The sequence below is a fragment of the Erythrolamprus reginae genome, chromosome 2 (genome assembly GCF_031021105.1).
Source record: "Erythrolamprus reginae isolate rEryReg1 chromosome 2, rEryReg1.hap1, whole genome shotgun sequence".
Taxonomy (NCBI): domain Eukaryota; kingdom Metazoa; phylum Chordata; class Lepidosauria; order Squamata; family Dipsadidae; genus Erythrolamprus; species Erythrolamprus reginae.
The window spans coordinates 70,412,096-70,436,627 of NC_091951.1; the positions used below are offsets into that span (position 1 = coordinate 70,412,096).

General features: G+C 41.6%; 1 protein-coding gene across 4 annotated transcripts in view; it reads right to left on the reverse strand.

The window, feature by feature from the left end:
* Nucleotides 1-24,532, reverse strand: part of RAD18 (RAD18 E3 ubiquitin protein ligase) — a 138,452-nt gene that overhangs the window by 108,133 nt on the left and 5,787 nt on the right. For all 4 annotated transcript variants that reach the window (XM_070738284.1, XM_070738286.1, XM_070738283.1 and 1 more), the window contains exons 2-4: nt 23,899-23,980; nt 9,751-9,812; nt 3,787-3,857 (exon numbers count right to left, since the gene is read on the reverse strand). In XM_070738284.1, the coding sequence (XP_070594385.1) occupies nt 3,787-3,857; nt 9,751-9,812; nt 23,899-23,980 (215 nt within the window). The remainder of the gene's footprint in view (nt 1-3,786; nt 3,858-9,750; nt 9,813-23,898; nt 23,981-24,532) is intronic.

Sequence of the window (24,532 nt, forward strand, 5' to 3'; positions counted from 1 at the left end):
ATTGGCCAACAAACTATCTTGACCTGAACTCCACAGAAAATCCATGGGGCATTGCTAAGAGAAAGATGAGAGACATGAGACCAAACAATGAAGGCCGCTATTAAAGCATCTTGGTCTTCCATAACACCACAGAAGTGCCACATTACTGAAATAAATGAACTTCTGCATGATATTCTAATTTTTTGAATTTTACCTGTATAATCTACCCCAATTCCAAAGGACTCCAAATGTCATCAAACTCAAACAAAGAAAAAAAAACCATAACAAATAATTAAATCAAGGTCAGGTTCAAAGGACCAAATTTAACCACAAAAGAAATCCAAGATGAAAATCCAAGGGAATGGAAATCATGTTGAAATTTTTTTTTTAAAAAAAATTAAATCAATTCCAATTGCAGCAACATGCCACCCATATAGTATTGTATGATTGTAACAAACCTAGGTTTTTGGTTTTGCTTTTTTCTTCTTTTTGACTTTTCATTTTGCTCTACGTTAAAACAATATTGATAAAAACCTAGAATCAGCTCTTAAATTCCATATCAGGAAATACAGAATATTTTGCTGTTTCCAAAATTCTAGATAGATAAATAACTGTATCACACAAAGAGCTTTAGGAATAGTAGTCCTGCCTGTGATAACAACTATGTTTTACATAGGCAGCTTTCTCTAAGTATGTATTATGCATGTAAGCATTTCTTTATTTATTTTATCTGCTATCCATCTCTCAGCAAGGCGAATCTGCTTTATCGCATTAAAAGTGATAAAACTGTTACAATAATGCAGAATACAAAATTATAATTAAAATAAATTATTAAAAAAGCTAGAATGTTTTTCTGTTCTTTGCTACCTTTTTCTAGCAGTAAAATAATAAATATAAACAAAAACAAAAATAAATAAAGCTAATGCTTCTTTATAAACACCAATCTTTTCTGAAATTAACATCGTTTAGGATAGGCCAACTTTCTTTAAAACTAACTACAAAGGGACAAAGCAAATAATGGAAAAATTCCTAATTTCAATGAACTATGAAATTAGGAATTTCCCATTATTTGTTTTGTTTTTCCCCATTCTGCTTCTACTAAACACATTTTTTGAGAAAACAAGACAGCAACTTGTCAAACCAAAATTCAGTCTTCATAACTACAGATAAGAGAAATCCCCTAAGGAGGATAAGAGACAAAGTATGGTTTCATTGTTGTCAGAGTTCAAATTTGGTACCAAAAAGTTGGAGGTGTTAAAAAAAAAGAATATCCAAATCTTAAAAGTTTTGGGTTGTTTGTATAAAAACATGCCTTTTTTCTAATTCATATAAAGGTTTATTAAAAAGTGATGCAAAGTAGATCCCAGCATTTGCAAAGGAGAAACAGATCCAAGGAAGTACTGGTAATCTCAACTGTAATTTCTTTGGCAATGTGCAAACATACTGTAATAGTACTATCTTGAAAAAAAGGATGGGTTTTGTTATTAGATAGATCTAGAGTTGGAAGGGACCTTGTAGGCCATTTAATCCAAGACCCTCCCCCCCTCATACATATTATAAGTAATAAATTACTTCTTAGATTACCAACCTTCGAAATAATGCTTTTATCATCAGACCGATAAAGTGTGGAGATTTATTGTAACACTTGTAATAGACATACATTTGATATCCAAATTGTTAGATTAACAATTCAATAGATATTTTCATTCCTTGAAATAGATCCATGAAAACTGCCTGCATAATCTGAAACAAACTAGATCTCAGTCTACAACTTTGCTTTCATTTTTAAAGAACAATTTATTCTATTCAAGAAAGTTAAAAGTCTACTGGTGCCCCTAGGGTTGGCAATTCTGAGTCACCTAGTGAAGAAATTATATTTTGGTGACCCAAAATATAAACTAGTCAGTAGTAACACAGTTTAGCTGACAGAAAATGTTCCATTTCTTGTTAAGAACATCTATTCTTCCTCTAATTCAACAACAGACTGATAAACTATTCACTTACAGAATGGTCACTGCCCATACAAAAGCTTGCTACCCCTCGCCAAATTAATCTCAGTCATTTCTCAACAAGCCAGATTAGCATATAATGTCAAATAATTAAATGAAAGTCTCATTCAGGCCGAATTCAACTGCTGTGTACTTCATTACTCATGTCCATGTAGTTTTCTTGACAAAATTATAGAAGCAGTTTACCACTGCCTTCTTTTGGGATGTTTGTTAGATCTCCAAATTCCACCAACCTTGGAATTCCCAGAGGGTCCTCTATCTAAGTTCTGCCAAGACTGGCCCTATTTAATTTCCAAGATAATCCAAAATCGAATTAGATATGGATATGGAAAAGTTCCTTCTTGGGAAAGCCAGATTTTTAAGTTACAGTAGCAATAATTTAAATTGTCTTTCTACAGTTTAAAACTGTATATATTTCTAAGATTCAGTCATCTTGCATAATTTATGTTCAGAAAGGCAGAACCTAAGTCAAAAGAAAACAAAACATTTAAAAGTGACATTTTGTCTGTTATAAAGACTATTTTTATCTCCTGTTAGGCAATTATATTCACCTTCAGAAGGTAACTCTCTGTAGGGGGGGAATAGCTCCCATGAATAAAAGAAGGGGAGGAGGGAATTATTTGCAAAACTATGTCCTCCTACATCATGTCAAATGCCACTATATTCCAACCATATGCATCTGGATGAGAGGAATGTGAAGAAAAAAATGGAACATCAGCCCAAAGCAACTGCTCAATTTCCTTTCACAGAATGCAAGATTGGACAGACTTCATTAAATAAAGTAGCATATTATTAGATACAATTTCATTAATACTTCTCAACTTAGTTAACAATGATGTCACAGGATTTTAATATAAAACAAATAGTTTATCAAAATACCACGAGCAAATAATTATCATAATATTGCCAGATGTATAAATCCAGTAGTCTTTATCAGGAAAAGGGAGAATATGAAATTTTGGGAGACTGATATTCATAATTTTTAACCTTCAATGGCATTATTATTACAAATTAAATTTACCTCACAGCTTTCCTCCATGGAATCTCCTAAGCTAAGTTATTCATTCACCTATTCTAATATTATAAATTGTAATATTACAATGCAGAAAATTAAACCTAGGAAAGGGTACATTAATAAACATTTCATATTTTACTATTTTAATACAATTTTATTCTACTCTCCAATTCTACTTTTGCTTTCTCTGTACCTAGAAATAGTTTCATTTCTATATCAACACTGAATTGCAACCAGTCAATTTGATATGTTTTGTGTGGCAGTGTTTTGTATGTCCAAATTTACAGCTGCATAAAATACTGCATATATTACCATGTTTCTCCAAAAATAAGGTCCTGCCTTATATTTTTTTGAACCCTGAAATAAGCGCTTGGCCTTATTTTCAGGGAGGTCTTATTATTTTGCGGTACGTGGAGCAAGATGGGGCTCCTTTTGCCATCTTACCTGATTTCCAGCTCTGTCTTCCTAACCCTAACCAGAGGAAATGGCAGGGACTGGCTGCGCATGTGTTTAAATATTTTCAGGGAGGCCTTATTTTGGGGGGAAAGCTTATTTTCAGAGGAGGGTTTATTTTCAGGGGAAGGCTTATTATTAGGAAAGATCTTATTTTCAGGGAAACACAGTACGTGCATATATTATTTCTCACACATGTTACTGCAAAAAGATAGACAGATAGACAGACAGACAGACAGACATCAGATATAGATATATCAGTATTAGTCCATGATTTTGGGTTCAATCACACCTGAGTCTCACCCTAGAATTTGCAAAATTATTAAGTACCTTGCAGAAATGAAGTTCTGTACCAGCTCATCTAATATCCGGTTATTTTTCAAGTCAGGTCCTGCAGCAACCTGTAAAACAACAGAAATGTTCAAGGTGGTACTTCTACACTTTCCTGTTACTGGTCTCTTAAATTCTCTGTATATTAATTCCAACATATGAAGACACATAAACATGAGATCTACATATATTTGTTGAAAATGCTTAAACTGAAATTGTCTAGAGGTTAATTTATAATTAAGGTTTTTTGCATACACTTATTTTATGTAAGTGATAATCATCTGCCTTGTATGGAGCCAAACTTCTATTGTTCTTCAGAAAAACATTTCAGTATGTGATGTTGAAAATATAAAGACAGAAACAAAGTTACTTGGTCCACATATGTACAAAAAGCAATTTTTGAAACAAGCAGGGGAAGTCAAGAGAGATTGAAAGCAGAATACAGAGACTTCCAACTTCCCAGAAACATTTACAGCCAAATTCATCCCTAGAGCTTGAAAGGAAGATATATCTTTCCAGGGCCTGTTAAAAACTTTCATAACATCTTTCGTACAGACTACTGTTTTAAGCACTGCATTAAAACCTACCAATTTAAAAGCAACTTAATCTAAAATAGTTTCATTTAGTCTTTTTTGGGAGTTTTCATTCTATGCCCATAACAGATCTATTTTTTTCTTCTGAATCATTATCTCATATGTGCAACATGAAACTATATTCTAGAGAACATAAATGTTTATTAACAAATTTAGTTTTACAAAACATTGCAAAAATCATTGCAGAGAAACAAAATAACTACTTTTCTTAACCTGAGAAGCCTCTATATGTTTGGATTCCGGAATTCCAGGAATAGTCCACGCTATTTGGAGAAATCTTGGAAATGGAAGTCCACATATCTAGAGAGACAAACTAGATATGCAGGTTGAGAAAAGGTGGTTCGGAGCTGAATCTAACTACAGTGGTACCTCTATTTAAGAACTTAATTCATTCCGTGACCAGGTTTTAAGTAGAAAAGATTGTAAGTAGAAGCAATTTTTCCCACAGGAATCAATGTAAAAGCAAATAATGCGTGCAAACCCATTAGGAAAGAAATAAAAGCTCAGAATTTGGGTGGGAGGAGAAGGAGGAAAAAGAGGAGGAGGAGAGTCACTGCCGAAGGAAGAAGTTGAGGTGAGGGGAATCAAAAAAATCCAAAACTTTAAGGCTTAAAAAAAAAAGAGGGACTCTGAGGTGGCGAGGAGGAGCACATGCCTCCCATACACCCAGCACAAGGCTGCCTCCCATACACAGTGCCAGAGAGAGAAACCCAGGCGGGTGAGAGGAGGGAACCTCCCGCTCCTTTGACCGAAAAGTGGTTGCTGCTGCTACCTGCTTCCTCTTCCTTCCCATGCTGAAGGGCTCCTCTCTCCTCTCGCTCGCTTTGTAGCCGGCACCTTTCCTTCACTGTGGTGACTCCTCGGTTTGACTGAAGCTGAGTTGACCCGGCCGGGGCAAAGCGCCTCCTTTTGCGGGCAACCTCACTCTGGGTGTATGGGAGGCAGTGCGAGTGAGTCACCACAGCGAAGTGGTTTATTCTGTCTCCAAGCGCCCAGAGAAAGGAAAACGCTCCGTTCACTTTGAGCTCCCCAGAGCGAAGGGAGTCTTTCTTTTCTCTGGGCGCTGGCAGAGGTTTATTCCCTCTCCAAACGCCTAGAGAAAGGGAAATGCTTCGTTAGCTCTGGACTGCCAAACCTTTTTAAGCGCCACCAAAAGGCTCCTCTGGCAGCCCAGAAAAGCCCGAGATGGCTGGGATTAAAGGGGGAATGGCAGGAAACTGGCCGGGCCTTCGTGCCACTCTCAAATTTCCTGGGAAATTTTTCTGGGCTCGGGTTCTTAAGTAGAAAATAGTTAAGAAAAGGCAAAAAAATCTTGAACACCTGGTTCTTATCTAGAAAAGTTCTTAAGTAGAGGCATTCTTAAGTAGAGGTACCACTGTATTTTGAAATTTAGACAGGAATTGGAATTTGGAAAATGACTCCCAAACTGCATATTCCCATAGAAGATTTGGAAGGAAAGGCCCAGTAATTCCTCTAAAGCCATTTTCTAATATCTGTAAAATAGAATAGGCCTCAAATCAAATTTCAAATATTGCATTCAGAGCGGAGAATCCAAGTCTCTGTATATCACTCAGTTAATACAAATAAGTTGACAGCAAGTTCTGCTGAACAATTAACAGCTTGCCTTTATTATTATGGTTGGTCACACAGTCAGCCAGATTTTCAGACTCAATTGAGCAATTTTATTCACCTATCAAGACATTCCCAGGGACCTGGAACAGGCAGATTCTATGGCTTAATAACATGTAAGCTTTTTCCGAGTAAAGCTGCCTTTTTGCAATTGACTGATGGTGATTTTGTCAATGCCAATTGGTAGTGCTAAAATATTTACTTATTCTTATTCATACCTAAGCAGTTCTATTTTCCATGTCATTTTAACATTTACATAAAACTACTAAATCAGGTCAGTCTGATTTTCATCAGTATGTAGTGAGCAGTCCAATTCTCTTTTTTCCCCCAAACTCAGGCAAAGCAGTAAACAAGTTTCAAAACATAATTTGTTTACCATAATAATCCTGGTGAGGGTTAGCAGATCCGCACAGAGAAATTGTCCCCATGGACAAATGGTGGGCCACTGTGTGACACAGAATGCTGGACTCAATTGGCTTTGGCCTGATTCAGCATGGCTCTTCTTATGTTCTTATGTTCTAAATTGCTTTTAAGTATGTCACTTAACCAACTGGTAAATGGTCCTTTTGAGTTTTATTGTCCAAACAATAGGTTACGCTTCACTTAAAAAGCATTCAATTTATACAAACTATAGCTGCAAAAATATTACCGTATATACTCGAGTATAAGCCGAGTTTTTTAGCCCCAAAAATGGGCTGAAAAACACAGCCTCGGCTTATATTCGGGTCATTGACAAAGTCACCACACGAGGGCGCCATTGCTTGAGCCAGAGTGAGGAGGCACCAGCTTTTGTCCCCTCTGGCACACCGTAGTTCCTCTCCCTAGCTCAAGGCAAAGAAGGCAGCCATTTGCAATGGTGAGTCGGATTAAAAAGGCCCCCTGCTGTCAGATTCTCCTCCCCCTCCTTTGAAAGGATTTAAACTGTTTAAAAAATGGTATTTTGTGGTAGTTGCTGTCCTTGCTTGGATAGGATCTAATAATGTGTTATGAGGCAGAGCTAGACAGGAATTCTTTTTCTATCTGTCTATCTTTCTATCTATCTATTTTTCTATCTATCTATTTTTCTATCTATCTATCTATCTGTATCTATTTCTTTCTATCTATCTATCTATCTATCTATTTTTCTATCTGTCTGTCTATCTTTATATCTATCTGTCTATCTATCTATCTATCTATCATCTATCTATCTATCTGTATCTATTTCTATCTATCTATTTTTCTATCTAACTATTTTTCTTTCTATCTATCTATCTATCTATCTATCTGTATCTATATCTATCTATCTATCTATTTTTCTATCTGTCTGTCTGTCTATCTATCTTTCTATCTATATCTATCTATCTATCTATCTATTTATCTATTTTTCTATCTGTCTGTCTGTCTGTCTGTCTATCTTTCTATCTATATCTATCTATCTATCTATCTATCTATTTCTATCTATCTATCTATCTATCTATCTATCTATTTTTCTGTCTGTCTGTCTATCTATCTTTCTATCTATATCTATCTATCTATCTATCTATTTCTATCTATCTATCTATCTATCTATCTATTTCTATCTATCTATCTATCTATCTATCTATTTTTCTGTCTGTCTGTCTATCTATCTTTCTATCTATATCTATCTATCTATCTATCTATTTCTATCTATCTATCTATCTATTTTTCTGTCTGTCTGTCTGTCTGTCTATCTTTCTATCTATCTATCTATCTATCTATCTATCTATCTATTTGGTTTTCTATGCTGATAACCTCACAGCAGCTAATGCTGAAGCTCTTCTTTGGATACACTTATTTGTTTGTTTGTTTGTTGGTTTATTTATTTAATTGGATTTGTATGCAATCCCTCTCCAAGGACTCAGGGTGGCTCACAGCATATATAAAAACAGAACAATAATGTAAATCCAATTAATGATGAGAAGGAATCCAGTTTTGAAGGATTTTAACTCTTAGGTTTTAGCTTTGTTCCTGATCGAGCTACTTTTTTTACTTTTTAATTTATTGTTAATATTGTTAATTTGTTTACCCTCTTTTAAATTTACAGAGCTAGTTTACTGGTTTTCTTTAAAATAAATATTCTAAAACATGTCTCAATTAATGTAATTTTATTGTTTTCCATTTTTATAAGTTACCAGTAGCCACTGCATTTTCTAACCTCGGCTTATACTCGGGTCAATACGTTTTCCCAGTTTTTGTGGCAAAAATTGGTGCCTCGGCTTATACTCGGGTCGGCTTATACTCGAGTATATACGGTAAGTAGACTAGGTGTTATTCAAAATACCATTGATGATATTACCTAGTTTGGATAATGAAACATCTGCAGGAAAATAACTAGGTTCAGAGAGCACCAAGATCTCTTCATTTCAACCCTGAACTACAAATATTCTCCTGTATTGATACTATGGTAATGCATAATAACAGAATCTTGAAATACCTGGGGTTTTCCTTTGTTCCTTCTTTTACAAAGCAGGTTCAAGTAGAACTATTTTGAGGTCCTTTTTTACACTTTTTCCTTTCCCAGGACTAAATGGTGACAGCATTCCAATTAACATTTAAGTTTAAATCAGAGTCCAAGGCAAAGACTTCCTCAAAGTTCCAATTTATTCTTAGACCCATCTTGGCACATCTCTGGAGAAACCGAATCTGATTTCCCCAGGATTTCTACTTCCAGTTTTCAGTTCATTCTCCTGTCCCACACCCACAAATTTGTCACATGGACCACTAATCTTCTGCCACCAGGTCCGTACATACCCATCTTCTTCTGGCCCGGTGCTAACAAAAGATGACCTTGAAACTTTAAAAGGAATTTATTTTGTCTACCTCTAACTCCTCATGCAACCACCCCTCCCAACTTCTGACAGCAAGAAACATTTCAAAAGCATAAAGCATAATGTGGCAGGCCAAGACTTCCAAGCATTTTGGCTTGGGCCTGACAATAGTCTCTTACCTTGCCTTATTTTCTCCTGCATATCTTCTGTAAAGTTACCTATACATACTTTTGCATTGTATGCTTAAAAACCTAATCCAGCACAGATGGCAGTTGTCAGTACCATGTACTGTATTGGTTGGGTTTCCAATATAAGAAGATAAACCAGCATTGTATGTTAGGAGAAAATAGTGGTATTACTTTAAGAGCTAGGTAGCAATTATGAGCTAGGCTGCAATTTAGCTATATAAGGGAGACAGATGTGCTGCTCTCTGTTACATTCTGTAGTTGCATTCTGTTTGAGCTTTGTTGCATTGCGTCTGTTCTGCTGCCTCATCTTGTAATGTTGGTTACTGGTGTATATATGCTGGTTAGTATTGATATTTGAGCTGTGTGCAATATACTGTGTAGAATATACTATACTGATGTAAAGGTGTTTGCTGTATTAATAAGACAATAAGCTGTGTGCTAATACTAAATGGTATACTTTATCTGCTGTGTGCGAATAAGAGAATATATGTAATACTATATGTACCTGCTGTGTGCGAAGAAGATAATATATGTAATACTATATGTACCCGATGTGTGCAAATAAGATATGTATTATGGACTGTATTGTAATTATTGTGTAATATTATGGAGATATTGTATAACTTGTAAATAATACCTTTACTATATTTTGGTCTGTATTGTTGACTGAACAACCACCACTGTCACATGTACTCGGGTTCAAATAGAGTATTTCTGACATTGGGTCTAGGCCCAGTGTGGAATGCTGACAGCAGTATTAAAAACACATGATAAAGGCACACCTACCATACAGCATATAGGGCACTGAGGTTTATAGGACAGCGACTTGCGAATACAGAGAGAACAATCTGTAGGGAAAAAACATATTATGCACAATTTTAAAAAATCTTTTCTCTGTATTCTAATGAGTGAATAAATATTTTATACATTAATATAAAATAAATACCAGAAGCACTGATAGCCCACTAGTTAAAATGCAATAGTCTATGGAGAGGGGCGGCATACAAATCCAATAAATAAAATAAAAATAAAAATATTGTAGGCAAACTTTGTTGATAGCCTGAAATTTGAACCTGACTAGTTCAAGGTTGATTTAGCCTTCCATTTTTCTGAGGTAAGTAAAATAAGAATCTGGATGATTGGGGGCAATATGCTGACATTTGTAAACCACTGAGAGAGTGCTGTAAAACATTATGGAGCAGTATATAAGTCTAATTATGCTATTAATGATTTATGATTAAGATTGTTTTTATAATTATTACGCTATTGCTGAATTTATATCACTTCTCGTAGTGATTGAAGCAGCAAAGAAATATCTGAAATAAATAAGATATTAATTTCATTCGCTAGTCTGCCGTACCTAAGTTCTTCCACTACACTTTGCAAGTATAATTATTGTGAGAACTAGATCCTTCAAACATACAAAACATTTTATAGTCAAAACATAGCACTGTAAATCATAACTTAACCATCTCAAATACCATATCTCCTACTACTCATGACTGTTCTCGATATATATATATTTAATATTCTGGAGTTTTTTCCCCCTTTCTCCTGTCCTCCAGCTCCACATTCTCATCCACACCATTATTCCTTCATTCCCGGCCAATTTGTATTCCAGTATCTTTCTATCTGCTTCATAGTACTCCAGTTCCTTTCATTTCTCAATTGTTCTTTTGCCTGTCTATGGCCTCTAGAGATGGCATCCAGCCCACGCTTCACCTTTTCCTCTTAATATGAAACTTAATTCTCCTCAAGTCTCAAATTCAATCCTCTTGGTGACTACTCAAATCAGGTCAGCAACAAATTCACTCTTCTTGGCAACTTAAGTCACCCCAGCTTCTCAAAAATCAGACTCCATCTACTATCCTCTGCAACCACCTTTGCTTTTGATTTTTCCAACTCCAACAATTTTTTGCCTATTATCCTTACATTCAACAGTCACTATCTAGTTCCAACAGCAACCATATGATTCCAATATCACTTATTTCTTCTGTGGCTCCAATTTTCTTTCATTACAAACTACCATTATTATTGTTACTGCTGATGCTGCTATTATTACTACTCAACTCACCTATTATCACCTTTTATAGAAAATTCTAACTTTCTGCTGCCATCTAGAAGTTTTGATTTTTGCAGTCCAGATCTGAAGGACTAGTCTTTATGCAAGAGGGTAATCATATAATTTTTGAGTTTTCAGACCAATATTCCTAGAATGAGGGGAAAATCCTAATCTTTTCAAAACTGAATACAGTGGTCCTTCTACTTAAGAACTTAATTCGTTCCGTGACCAGGTTCTTAAGTAGAAGCGTTCTTAAGTAGAAGCAATTTTTCCCATAGGAATCAATGTAAAGGTAAATAATGTGTGCAAACCCATTAGGAAAGAAATAAAAGCTCGGAATTTGGGTGGGGGAAGGAGGAAGAAGAGGAGGAAGACAGGCACTGCTGAAGGAAGAAGGTGAGGTGAGGGGAATTAAAAAAATCCAAAACTTTAAGGCTTAAAAAAAAAGAGGGACTCTGAGGCAGCGCCCAGAGAAAGGAAAATGCTCTGCTCTGGGCTGCCAAGAACGAAGGGAGTACAGTGATCCCCCGGGTATTGTGATCCCGATCATTGCGAAATGGCTATATGGCGATTTTGCAACCCGGAAGTAAAAACACCATCTGCGCATGCGCGCCCTTTTTTCTATGGGCACGCATGCGTAGATGGCGCCGGGCAGATCAGCTGCTGGGCGGCTTCCCTGGGTCTTCCCCTCTTGCTTCACTTTAATCTGAAATTCACACTTCAAAATTATTTAGCTTCACTTGTACATTCCACTTGCTGGCGGGAGGGCGAGCGGCGGGCATCAGCGAGGAGTTTCCCCACCGCCCACGCAAACTCCTCGCTGCCGCTCGCCCGCCCTTCGCCCGCCCACGCCGTTCGCTCCGCGAGCGAACGGCTTGTCCGCCGCCTGCCTGCCCGCGCGCCGCTCGCCCGCCCTTCACCCGCCCACGCCGTTCGCTTCAGGACTCAGCTGGGAAGCGGCGCGAGCGAACGGCGTGGGCGGGCGAAGGGCCGGCGCGCGGGCAGGCAGGCGGCGGACAAGCGGCGGGCGCGGCAGCAGCGAGGAGTGGGCGGCCGGTAAGACCCCCAGCGCCGCTTCCCAGCTGGGAAGCGGCGCGAGCGAATGGCGTGGGCGGGCGAAGGGCGGGCGAAGGGCAGGCAGGCGGCGGACAAGCGGTGGGTGCGGCAGCAGCGAGGAGTGGGCGGCTGGTAAGACCCCCAGCGCCGCTTCCCAGCTGGGAAGCAGCGCGAGCGAACGGCGGGCGGCGGGGAAACCCCAATCTTCGGCTCCTCGCTGCTGCGGCGATAGTAAAAACACCATCTGTGCATGCGCAGATGGTGTTTTTACTTCCGCAGCGCTACTTCGCGAAAAACCGGTCATTGCGAGGGGTCCTGAAACGGAACCCTTGCAATAATCGGGGGATCACTGTATTTCTTTTCTCTGGGCGCTGGCAGAGATTTATTCCCTCTCCAAGCACCCAGAGAAAGGAAAATGCTTCGTTCACTCTGGACTGCCAAAGCCTCCTTAAGCGACACCGAAAGGCTCCTCTGGCAGCCCAGAAAAACCCAAGATGGCCAGGATTAAAGGGGGAATGGCAGGAAACTGGCCGGGCCTTCGTGCCTCTCTCAAATTTCCTGGTAAATTTTTCCCGGCTTGGGTTCTTAAGTAGAAAATGGTTCTTAAGTAGAAGCAAGAAAATCTTGAACACATGGTTCTTGTCTAGAAAAGTTCTTAAGTAGAGGTGTTCTTAAGTAAAGGTACCACTGTATCCCTAATTAAAGTACATCAAACCAAAGCAGTTTTCTGTATGAAACAAAAACAAAACAGAACACTATGAACAAAGTTCATGACTCTAAAATTAGCCATTTTTTTAAAATCACATATCAACATCATGGGTTAAAAATGGTATTAATGATACAAATAATCATTATATATCATTATCAACCAAGCAGCATGGAATATATTTAATTTGTCAAAAGAAACATTATTTTGGCAGGTAAATAATTTTATAAAACTATTTTACAAAAGTAATTAGCATTTAGGTCACAATTCAGCACATTAACAGCCTTTAAATCAGGTAGCATGCCTGTTGCCTTTGAAAATCCATTAATTTCATTGTTTTTCTCTAAGTAGATATAATTGTTGTAAATGCAAAACGCATAGTACAAAGAATTTGAATTATATTCCTCACTATTCTATAGAAGCTGTGTTCAGAAGTCTTTCCCTGAGCAAAGAACCACCAATCACACTCTCTACATGAGGAGTGTTAAACTCGCAACAACACGGTCACGTGATGTATTGCAACTTTCCCCCCCTTTCCTAAACTAGGGTGGGCGTGGCCACCGCATGACGCATCTGGCCCACTGGTTGCAAGTTTGACACCCCTGCTGTAGGTCTTCAACAGGTGAGTTTCCTAACAATATTTTCATCAAAGGCTCAGAGGAATGTTCCAGAAGGACCTGGATTTTAAATGGATCAATTATTTTTGGAACCAACTGTTCTACTTTAAATCATCAAATAAGTGTTTGGTAGGGAAATGGGTGATCTCTAATGTTTACTACACATTTTAAAGCTATTCTTCTACAGTGTTATTTTTTTCACTCAATTGCCACAAAAGATTGTAAAACTGGGTCCGATTATTTATTCATTCATTCATTCATTCATTCATTCATTCATTCATTCATTCATTCATTCATTAGATTTGTATGCCGCCCCTCTACGTAGACTCGGGGCGGCTAACAACAATAATGAACAACATATAACTAATATTTAAAATAATTTAAAGACCCTTATTAAAAACCGAACATACACACAAGCATACCATGCATAAATTGTATAGGCCTGATTTCATGATGACTCACTTTACAACTGTCAGGATTTACAACCATAATGGATAGGTTCCATTATGGGTATAAGTCAAGGACTACTTGATTCATACTTTCATACCCAATACATACCGTCTTTCCCCGGAAATAAAACGCTGTCTTACATCTTTTTGTACCCTGAAATAAGCACTTGGGCTTACTGCCATGCACTCAAAACCTGATTGGGCTGCCCCTCTCCGAGGACTCAGGGCGGCTCACAACATAACACACAATATACAACGTACATATCAAAAAACCAATTAATATTGCTAAAAACTTTAAAACCACTAATAACATTAAAAATCATTCATTCCCATTCATACAGCAAAACATACACAGTTGTCGGCCGGGGTGCTAGGCTCTAATGGCCCCAAGCCTGGAGGCACAGATAAGTCTTTAAACTTTTGCAAAAGGCAAGGAGGGTGGGGTCAATGCGAATCTCTGGGGGGGAGCTGATTCCAGAGGGGCCCCCACAGAGAAGGCCCTTCCCCTAGGTCCCGCCAAACGCTGGGATTCATGCAGCAGGTATTCTGGCCTGATGCCATGTAGGGCTTTATAGGTCATAACCAATATCTTAACATCAAGGGGATGTCTTATTTTGGGGGAAACAGAGTAGCTAAAGCAAGCAAGCACCTCTATAGGGGAGAAGCAATACAGGAAGATGATGGAGCCAAATAATCGCTTACTGAAAATAGGAAAGGTATCCCATTCATACTACCCAGTAGAAGGCACTAGTAATCTCACCAAGAAGACCAACGGATAGAAAAATAAAATGACTGATAATATAATGTTGGATGATGGGTCGCTTAGACCAGACAGCTCTCAGCATGCTACTCAGAAAGAGCTGTGGATCCCTCTGTACTAATGGTGTTTATAACATGGCTAGATTAAAGCCATCAGGACATCTAGTTGCTGATATTGCCATGCAGGAAAAGAAAATGTGAAGCTGCAAACAGCATCTCAGGAAGGAATTTCAGACAGCTGTTAGAAGAGACAAGAGGCAGTATTATACAACATCCATAAAGACATCAAAGAGGAAATCAGAACAACAGAGAAACTATTCCAAAAGATTTCTGAACTCAGAGGGAGGTTTTAGCCTTCAATTGCTGTGCTAAAGGAGATGGACAGTTATTAGTTTAAGCCAAAGGACAGATAGCAACCGATGCAAAGATCAAAGAAAGCATATGCTAAATTTTTATATAGTAAAAATGCAAAGATCCAAGAAACTATGAAAGATATCCCTTGTTTACAAGACCCTAGCGCTACAAGATGAATTTAGATCAACTACTGTGTTTCCCCGAAAATAAGACAGGGCCTTATATTTTTTGAACCCCAAAATATGGCCTTGGTCTTATTATCAGGGGGGGAGCTTATTATTTTGGAGGTGCAGTAGGCAGTGAGCGTGGGACATCCCATCGCGGCCGCCTCACCTCCATGTTCTTGGTGCCAGCTCAGTGGCTGGCCCACTGCAACCACCTCGTGTACTTGATCCGCCTCACCACCTCCTGGCAGGCAGGAGCATTAGCGGAAGCAGCCCAGAGGAGCCGAGCCAGTTCCGTGGGATGTGTGCGCTCCCGCCTCTTGCTTGCTCTTGCTGTCACTCTCCCGGCCAGAAGCCGCTCTTTCTGCAATAGACAATCTTTTGACTGGGAGAGAGAGAGAGATAGCAAACGAGAGGTGGGTATGCGCACACCTTCGGCAGTGTTTTGAAACACAGTTCTGCCTGCAAGGAGGCAGCGAGGCAGGGATCGATGCTTGCCTCCTCTTCATTGCAGGTAGGAGTGTGTTTCAAATTGCTGTAGGCAGAATCCCGAAGAGCCAAGCTAGTCCTGAGCAGTGTGTGCGCACCCATCTTTCACTTACTCTCGCTCTTGCTCTCCCGTCCAAAAAAGTGCCCACCACAAAAGAACAGGTACAAGCATGTCACCCCCTTTCCCCAGAAAGTAGTTGAGAGGACCTTATTTTAAATAGGGCTCATTTCAGCTCTTGCACTGAAAAGGCTAATTGGCCTTTTTATAGGGACATATGATATACAGTGATACCTTGTCTTACAAACTTAATTGGTTCCGGGACGAGGTTCTTAAGGTGAAAAGTTTGTAAGACGAAACAATGTTTTCCATAGGAATCAATGGAAAAGCGATTAATGCGTGCAAGCCCAAAATTCACCCCTTTTGCCAGCCGAAGCGCCCATTTTTGCGCTGCTGGGGCTCCCCTCCATGGGAAACCCCACCTCCTGACTTCCGTTGCCAGCAAAGCACCTGTTTTTGCGCTGCTGGGATTCCCCTGCAGCATCACAAAAACACGGAAGTCCGGAGGTGGGGTTTCCCATAGAGGCGAGCCTCAGGCGAATCCCAGCAGCACAAAAACGGGCGCTTGGCTGGCAACGGAAGTCTGGAGGCGGGGCATCCCAGAGGCGGCGGTGGGTTTGTAAGGTGAAAATAGTTTGTAAGAATTGGCAAAGAAATCTTAAACCTCGGGTTTGTATCTTGAAAAGTTTGTATGATGAGGCGTTTGTAAAATGAGGTATCACTATATTCAGGAAAACAAAGATCCTCTAGTCATTACCAAATTGAAGCCCAGACAATCGATAGAATACCAATGGAAATATGGCAAAGAAGAGAAGAATAATCTGTAGCAGCAAATGTGGAGAACAATTCAATGGCCAGTAGACTGGAAGAGGTCAATATACACACATCTATACCAAAGAGAGGAGTCAATCTATACCAAAGAGAGGAAACCTAACTGATTGTGTAAACTGCAATACAACATCCTTTATTTTGTGTGTTAGCAAAATATTTAGGACTATTCAACATAGAATTGATTCCTACATGGAAAGACAAAAAGAAAAGTGCCGGCCAGGTCATTGACTTGGCTTTAGAAAATGTAGAGCTTATAAAGCTATAAAACTATAAAACAGGGTGTAAAACAAGATTTTTTTCCCCAGGCTCCTTAGCCACTCATAAACCCCATCATTGATATCTACAAATATTGATCGGGGGACTTTTCTTTTATATGACCCAGCTCACGCTCTAACATTCACAACATGCTTTATCAGAAGAACTCTCTGAGGAATTAATCATACAATTGAGTTGGAGAACCAACTCTGTTTATTTATCCTCAAATATCGTAAACTTCTGAACTGCCATTGGCTGTAAGGCTGGGATCGACAAACCCAGGCGCCTGGTCGCCAGTGGCGCCTAGAAAATGTTGTCTGGCGCCTAGAAAATGTTGCCTGCTGTACTGTATGTATACAGCAGTGTTTTTCAACCGGTGCCGCGAGGTGGCTCCTGCAAGTGGGAGCTCCAGGGCTGAGGCTTCAGCCCTGGAGCTCCCACTTGCAGAAGCCGCCCCCCGGCTATTGCCCGCCGCCGCCGCCGCTACTCGCGCACCCCAAAATACCCCCCCCTGCGTGCCCTTTTCCATGGGCGCGCAGTCCCCATTCCCCTGCCTGCCTGGGGGGGGGGCGGGGAGGCGCCGGCAGTAGAAGGCGCTGCCCCCGCCCGCCCGATCCGCTCCCTCTCCTCCTCTTCCGCTGAAAGAAACGCGCGGAAGCTGCCTGCTTGAGCCTCGCGTTGCTCCACCCCGCTTCGTCCTGCTTGTCATCCTCCGTTGCCAGGAAAGCCGGGTTTGTTTTCCGTGAAAGCAGCGCGCCTTTTAACACGCTGCTTTCCTGCACCAGCGACGTTTGGCTGCCGGGGGGGGGGGCGGGGAGGAGAAAATCCCCCCCCCCAGGAGCAGCAAAAGCCTAAGCGGCGGGGTGCGCCGTTTGCCTTCCGGCTCAGTCGCAGAGGCTTTTGCTGCTTGTGGAGGGGGGGGGTTGGCGGTGCCGATGCCAAATGCTTTCCCTCCGCGGTGGGGGGTGCAGGGCAGGCGCAGTCAGCCCCAGGAGACAAAGATGGAATGAGAGAAAGGAAAGAGAGAGAAAGGGAGGGAGAGAAAGAAAAAGTGAGAGATAGAAAGGAGAGAGAGAAAGGGAATGAGAGAAAGGAAAGAGAGAGAAAGAGAGGGGGAGAAGGAAAGAGTGAGAGATAGAAAGGATAGAGAGAAAGAGGGAATGGAAAGAGAGAGAAAGGGAGGGAGAGAAGGAAAGAGTGAGAGATAGAAAGGATAGAGAGAAAGAGGGAATGAGAGAAAGGAAAGAGAGAGAGAGAAAATAAGAGAGAGAGAGCAACAGAGAGAGAAAGAACAAGAGAGAGAAAGCATGAGAGAGAGAAAGAACAAGAGAGAGAGAGAGAAAATAAGAGAACAAGAGAGAGAAAAAGATAGCAAGAGAGAGAGAAAGCAAGACAGATAGGGAGAGGAAAGGAGAGTGAGAGAAATGAGAACAAAAAGGGGAGAAAAAAGGAGAAATGAGAAAATGATTGAGGCAGAGAATGAGAGGAGAGTGAAACAAAAGAGAGAGAGAGGTGATTCTTGAAGCATATGGTAAAAAGCATCCAAATAATAAGAAACCCCCCCCCCAGCCCACACCTGTTTTTGAAAAGGATAAAAGAGAAAAAAAACCCAGCCCTCAACTGGTTTTGGAAATGGTTGGAGTGTGTATACATACACACACATAAGGGGGGGAGAGAGACAGGGATGGAAAAAGAGGAGAAGTGAGAGGGAGAAGGAATGAGGGAAAAAGGGAGGAAGAGAGAGAAATGAGAAACATGAGAGAGAAAAGGGGGAAAGACAGGAGAAGTACCCAGAAATGAGACAGTGGTATAAATTTCAGGAGGGATGATTGATGATTGACTGTATTTATAAGGGGATGTTACATGGGATTGTATATATGAGGGGGTTATTTATGTATGTATGTATGTATGTATGTATGTATGTATGTATGTATTTATTTATTTATTATTTATTTATTTATTTATTAGATTTGTGTCATTTTGGTTGGTGGTGTGCCCCAGGATTTTGTAAATGTAAAAAATGTGCCGCGGCTCAAAAAAGGTTGAAAATCACTGGTATACAGTATATTTTTCCCGCCTTGTGTTTACGCCCAGAAATGGTACATCTTGGCTTCCGTAGCTCCGCCCATCAACCTCGGAGCGAGCTGCTTTCCCAGCGTCCCCTGCGCTTGCGTGCGTCTCTCCCTCCCCCCCTTGCCTCCATTCCGCCTCCTACTCGAACCCCTTCACTCCCCCCCACCGCACACAGACGCTCCGATCTTGGCCGCTCACCCGCCTTCGGAGAGAAGCGGAAGCCCCTCCCCTCCCGGCGTGAGGTTTTGTTCATTCCTCCTCCGGCCGCGTGCGCGGTGACTTCCGACCAGTAACCCCTCCTCCCCCCTCCCCCCCCTCCCCCGCGTCCCCGGCCCGGTCTCCCTTTCCTTCTTCTCTGTTTCGGTTTCTGACTAACGGTCTCCCCTCGGATCCCGACGGGAGTACAGCAGAGCCGGCTCGGCGGAGCCAGGCCTGCGCCGGGGGGGAGGGGGTGAAAGCGATGTCAGGTGGAGACTCGGCAGCTGCCGCGGCCTCCCCTCAGCCGTTGCCCTTCTCGCTGCCCAAGCCTCCCCCCCTGATGCAACTGAACCCCGGCGAAGGCGTGCGTCCTGTGGGACCTCCCGGGCCGGAACAGTCGCCGAAAAGCGCTCGCATGGGTGGCCGGCCGGACTGGCCTGCCGGGAAACCCGTCAGTCTTCTGGCGCCTCTCCTTCCGCCGCGCGGGGAACCCGAACCGCTCCTTCCCTTCGGGCCAGTAATCTCAACCACACCGGACTACGGTGTGGTTGAGATTACTGCATTGGCTCATCATTTTCGTAAACAGCTATCTCCACCTGAAAGTGATGACCAATGCATTCACTCACTCCTCAATGAGTGGTATGAGTTTAAGGTCCTTGGAAAAGGAAAGAAACTGTGTGAGCTTCTGGATTTGGCACTCTCCAACACCGAGAGATTTCCAGTTCTGGGAAACCTGTTGTCGATTGTAGCGGTGCTCCCTGTCTCAACCTCATGTTGTGAAAGAGGATTTAGTTTGATGAACATGGTCAAAAATAAATTCAGATCAAGGATGCAAGAAGAAAGTTTAAGTGACTTGTTTATGATCACCATGAATGGGCCATCTGTGAAGGCGTTTGATCCTGCCAAGGCTGTGGACCACTGGTACTTCAGCTCTAAAATCACAAGGCATGTTCATGGCCACAAAACGCAAAGTGAAAAACACTAGAATGTTGCCTAAAATCTAAAATATCAAAATATAATATTTATTATCTTTAAAAGTAAAATGTTGTTTATAACGTTTGTAATGTTTTTTTTGTTAAATTAAAAACCAAGTTTGCTTAAAAAAAATTCTGGCTCCTAAATTTTTTGGCTGGCTCCTAGATTCTGAACAACTTTGTCGACCCCTGCTGTAAGGATTGAACCTGTGGAATGTATTACTGTGGCTCCACTTTCGTACTGTTTCCATGCTATTCAACTTTCCCATGAAAATGCTGGGGGAGAGGGTGGACTCCCATCTGGTAAGTTGGAGTCACACAACGTCAGAATCAGGGGTGAAATGCTCCAGGTTCGCTCGTACCTGTCAGTCGTCGGAAAGCCAGTTGCAAAGGGAGTGTGACGCCTGGATGCCGCCGTTTGGGTTCTTTTACCCTCTGCACATGCACAGAACCCTTTGCACATGCTCAGAGAGTAAAAGAGCCCAAATGGTGGTGTCTGGGCAGGTGGGCAGAGCCTAGCGCTTCCTTCACAACTGGCTCTCCAACGACTGACAGGCACGAGCAAACCGGTAGCATTTTACCCCTGGTCAGAATGCTGATACCATGAAATGTGATTGCTCATAAACATTCAGTTCCAAGGAAAAAGTACACTGAGACGATCTGGGCACCAAACACTAGTTGCCTATAAGCTTCTGGGTTTAATTCAAGATTCACTATGCTTTTCTGTTCTTATGAGTACTTAAGATGATTATCAAAATTTAAGAATAGAAACATAGAAAATTGACAGCAGAAAAAGACCTCTTGGTCCATCTAGTCCAGTGTTTCCCAACCAGTGTGCCGCAGCACACTAGTGTGCCGCGGGACATGGTCAGGTGTGCCGCGGGCCTGGCCTGGCTGGAGCTTCCCTGGCGGTGACGGCAAGTGAGCTTTTGGGGCCCGGTGGGAGGACGCCGGCCACTGTTGCTTCTAAGCTGCATGGGCGTGCGCCCGCACAGCCATTAGGAAACCCCCCCCCCCCCCGCAGAAATTTTTGAAGTGGCGCAAAGCCACACAGTCCTGAATCGCTCCCTTCTCCGGCCAGCAAAGTCGGCTGCCCAGGAAAGCGCCGCGTTTGAAAAGCACGCGTTTAAAAAGCGCGCTGCTTTCCCAGGCAGCCGGCTTGCTGGCCGAAGCGAGCGATCCGGGACTGCGTGGCTTTGTGCCGTGATGACAACAACGGCGCCGTGGTGGCCTTCAAGCGCCACCCCTCGTGGCGCCCCACCACCTGTTCCTGCAGGTAGAAGTCGGGCGTGCTACCGGGAGGCGGAGGCGGCGCGTGGCCAGGCGTTGAGCGCCATGGACACCCAGGAGGGCGAAGGGGGTGGATGTGGCTGCTCCCTCTTAGCTGCAAAGCTGGACGGGGCGGAGGCGACGGCGGAGTCCGCGCTGGGGCCATGCGAGGCCGCTGATCCAGGGGGCCAGGGACCGGCAAACCGCCCTCCATTCTCTCTCCGCTCTCTCTCTTTCTCTCTCTGTTGCCGGCGTGGTGTACGAGAAAGAGAGAGAGAGAAAAAGGAGGAGAGAGAGAAAGCAAGAGAGAGAAAGCAAGAGAAAGAAAAAGAGAGAAGGAAAACAAGAGAGAAACCAAGAGAAAGAAAGCAAGAAAGAGGAAGAGAGAGAGAAAGAAAGCAAAAGAGGGAGAAAGCAAGAGAGAGAGAAAGCAAGTGGGAGAGAAAGAGAGAGAAAGAGTGAGTGTGAGAGAGAAAGCAAGAGAGAGAGAGAAAGCAAGAAATAGAGGGAGAGAGAGAGAAAGAAAGAAAGAAAGCAAGAGAGAGAGAAAGAAAGCAAGAGAAGGAAAGCAAGAGATAGAGAGAGAAAGAGAGAGAGAGAAAGCAAGGGAGAGAGAGAAAGTGTGTGTGAGAGAGAAAGCAAGAGAAAGAAAGCAAGAAATAGAGAAAGAGAGAGAGAGGGAGAGAGAGAAAGAAAGAGAGAAAGAAAGAGAGAGAGGGAGAAAGAAAGAAAGAAAGAAAGAGAAAAGGAAAGCGAGAGAGAAAGCAAGGGAAAGAAAAAGGGAGAGAATAAAAGAGAGATAGCAAGAGAGACAGAGAAAGAAAGAGAGAGAGAAAGAATGCAAGAGAGAGACAGAAAGCAAGAAAGAGAGAAAGGGAGGGAAGGAGGGAGAGAGAAAGAGCAAAAAAGAGAGGAAGGAAGAAAGAAAGAAAGGGATGGAGAGAGAGGGAAAGAAAGAGGGAGGGAGAGAGAAATACGGTGAAAGGAAGAGAGGGGGTTTTTTGTCCAAACTTTTTTAGCCCCCCCCCTCAATGCTCCCCAGGATTTTGTAAATGTGAATAATGTGCCATGGCTCAAAAAAGGTTGGGAAACACTGATCTAGTCTGCCCTTGTACTATTTCCTGTATTTTATCTTAGGATGGATATATGTTTATCCCAGGCATGTTTAAATTCAGTTACTGTGGATTTACCAACCACGTCTGTTGGAAATTTGTTCCAAGCATCTACTACTCTTTCAGTAAAATAATATTTTCTCACATTGCTTCTGATCTTTCCTCCAACTAACCTCAGATTGTGCCCCCTTGTATAATATATACTGCTCAAAAGAATAAAGGGAACACTCAAATAACACATCCTAGATCTGAATGAAATATTCTCATTGAATACTTTGTTCTGTACAAAGTTGAATGTGCACAACAGCATGTGAAATTGATTGTCAATCTGTGTTGCTTCCTAAGTGGACAGTTTGATTTCACAGAAGTTTTATTTACTTGGAGTTATATTATGTTTTTTAAGTGTTACCTTTATTTTTTTGAGCAGTGTATATAGTAAATAAAGAAACATGATTTGATATGAGATATGACATAATATAATATACAGTGATACCTTGTTTTACAAACTTAATTGGTTCCAAGACGAGGTTCTTAAGGTGAAAAGTTTGTAAGACGAAACAATGTTTCCCATTGGAATCAATGGAAAAGTGATTAATGCATGCAAGCCCAAAATTCACCCCTTTTGCCAGCCGAAGCGCCCGTTTTTGCGCTGCTGGGATTCCCTTGAGGTTCCCCTCCATAGGAAACCCCACCTTCGGACTTCTGTGTTTTTGTGATGCTGCAAGGGGAATCCCAGCAGGGGAATCCCAGCATCGCAAATATGAGTGTTTCGCTGGCAACGGAAGTCCGGAGGTGGGGTTTCCCAGCGAGGGGAGCATCAGTGAAATCGCAGCATTGCAAAAACACCAAAGTCCTCAAAACCCCACCTCCGGACCTTTGTGTGTTTGCGATGCTGCGATTTCACTGAGGCTCCCCTTGCTGGGAAACCCCATCTCTGGACTTCCGTTGCCAGCAAAGCATCCGTTTTTGCTCTGCTGGGATTCCCCTGCTGGGATTCCCCTGCAGCATCACAAAAACATGGAAGTCCAGAGGTGGGGTCTCCCATGGAGGGGAGCCTCAGGGGAATCCCAGCAGCGCAAAAACGGGTGCTTCACTGGCAACGGAAGTCCGGAGGCAGGGCATCCCAGCGGCGGCGGTGGGTTTGTAAGGTGAAAATAGTTTGTAAGAAGAGGCAAAAAAATCTTAAACCCCGGGTTTGTATCTCGAAAAGTTTGTATGATGAGGCGTCTGTAAGACGAGGTATCACTGTAATATAATATAATATAATACAATACAATACAATATAACATAATATATTTAGAATTATATAGAACATATTATTATATATTAGTATTCTATATATATTATATAGAATATAATAAAGAAAGCTAAAAAACAGCTTAAAATAAATACTAAAATAATTCTACATTTAAAAGCCAGGCATTCAATATGTCTTCATCTTAGCAAATAATGAGACCAAATGCATTTTTTTAAAAAGGCATGAGGAAGGAAACCATTTCTGTACTTACAATTATGTGAACACTGTGGAATTATCATCGCAGTGTTGAAGTAATCAAAGCATATCCCACAGCGCAACAAGTTATCAACTTCCTGAAATAAATTTTAAAAATTACATTATTTATATACAGAGTAAACTGAAAAGTCATTTTGCAAAAGTACTTTCTGGAAAAAAATAACAAACTGAATGTAATTCCTATTCTTTTCTGTAAGAAGGACTTTTTCTCTCGGTTCTCTCTAATTCTGCCCATTTCCCAATAACTACAGTCAACACTGGGAGTATGGAAGTGTAGTTTAATAATATTGATTGAGCATTATGCTGCTTAAGATTATACAATGTGAACTATTTAAGTTAATTTAAGAACGTGTCCAAACAATTAAATGCACAGCTAAGAATGAAAAAACAACATGGTTACTTTATTTCCGTGATGGACATTTCTCTTTTTCATGCAAACTCAGGTCCAACAAACATGCGCATGCCAGCCAACTGATTTTTGGGGATTCTGGGACCACTGGGAGTCGGGAAAGAGCGTGTTTTTAGCCTCCAGAGGGGGTAGGGAAGACTGTTTTCACCCTCCTCAGGCTCCTAGAAAGGCTCTGAAACCTGGAGAGAGCAAAAAAATGGGTGTGCCATCACGTGCCAAG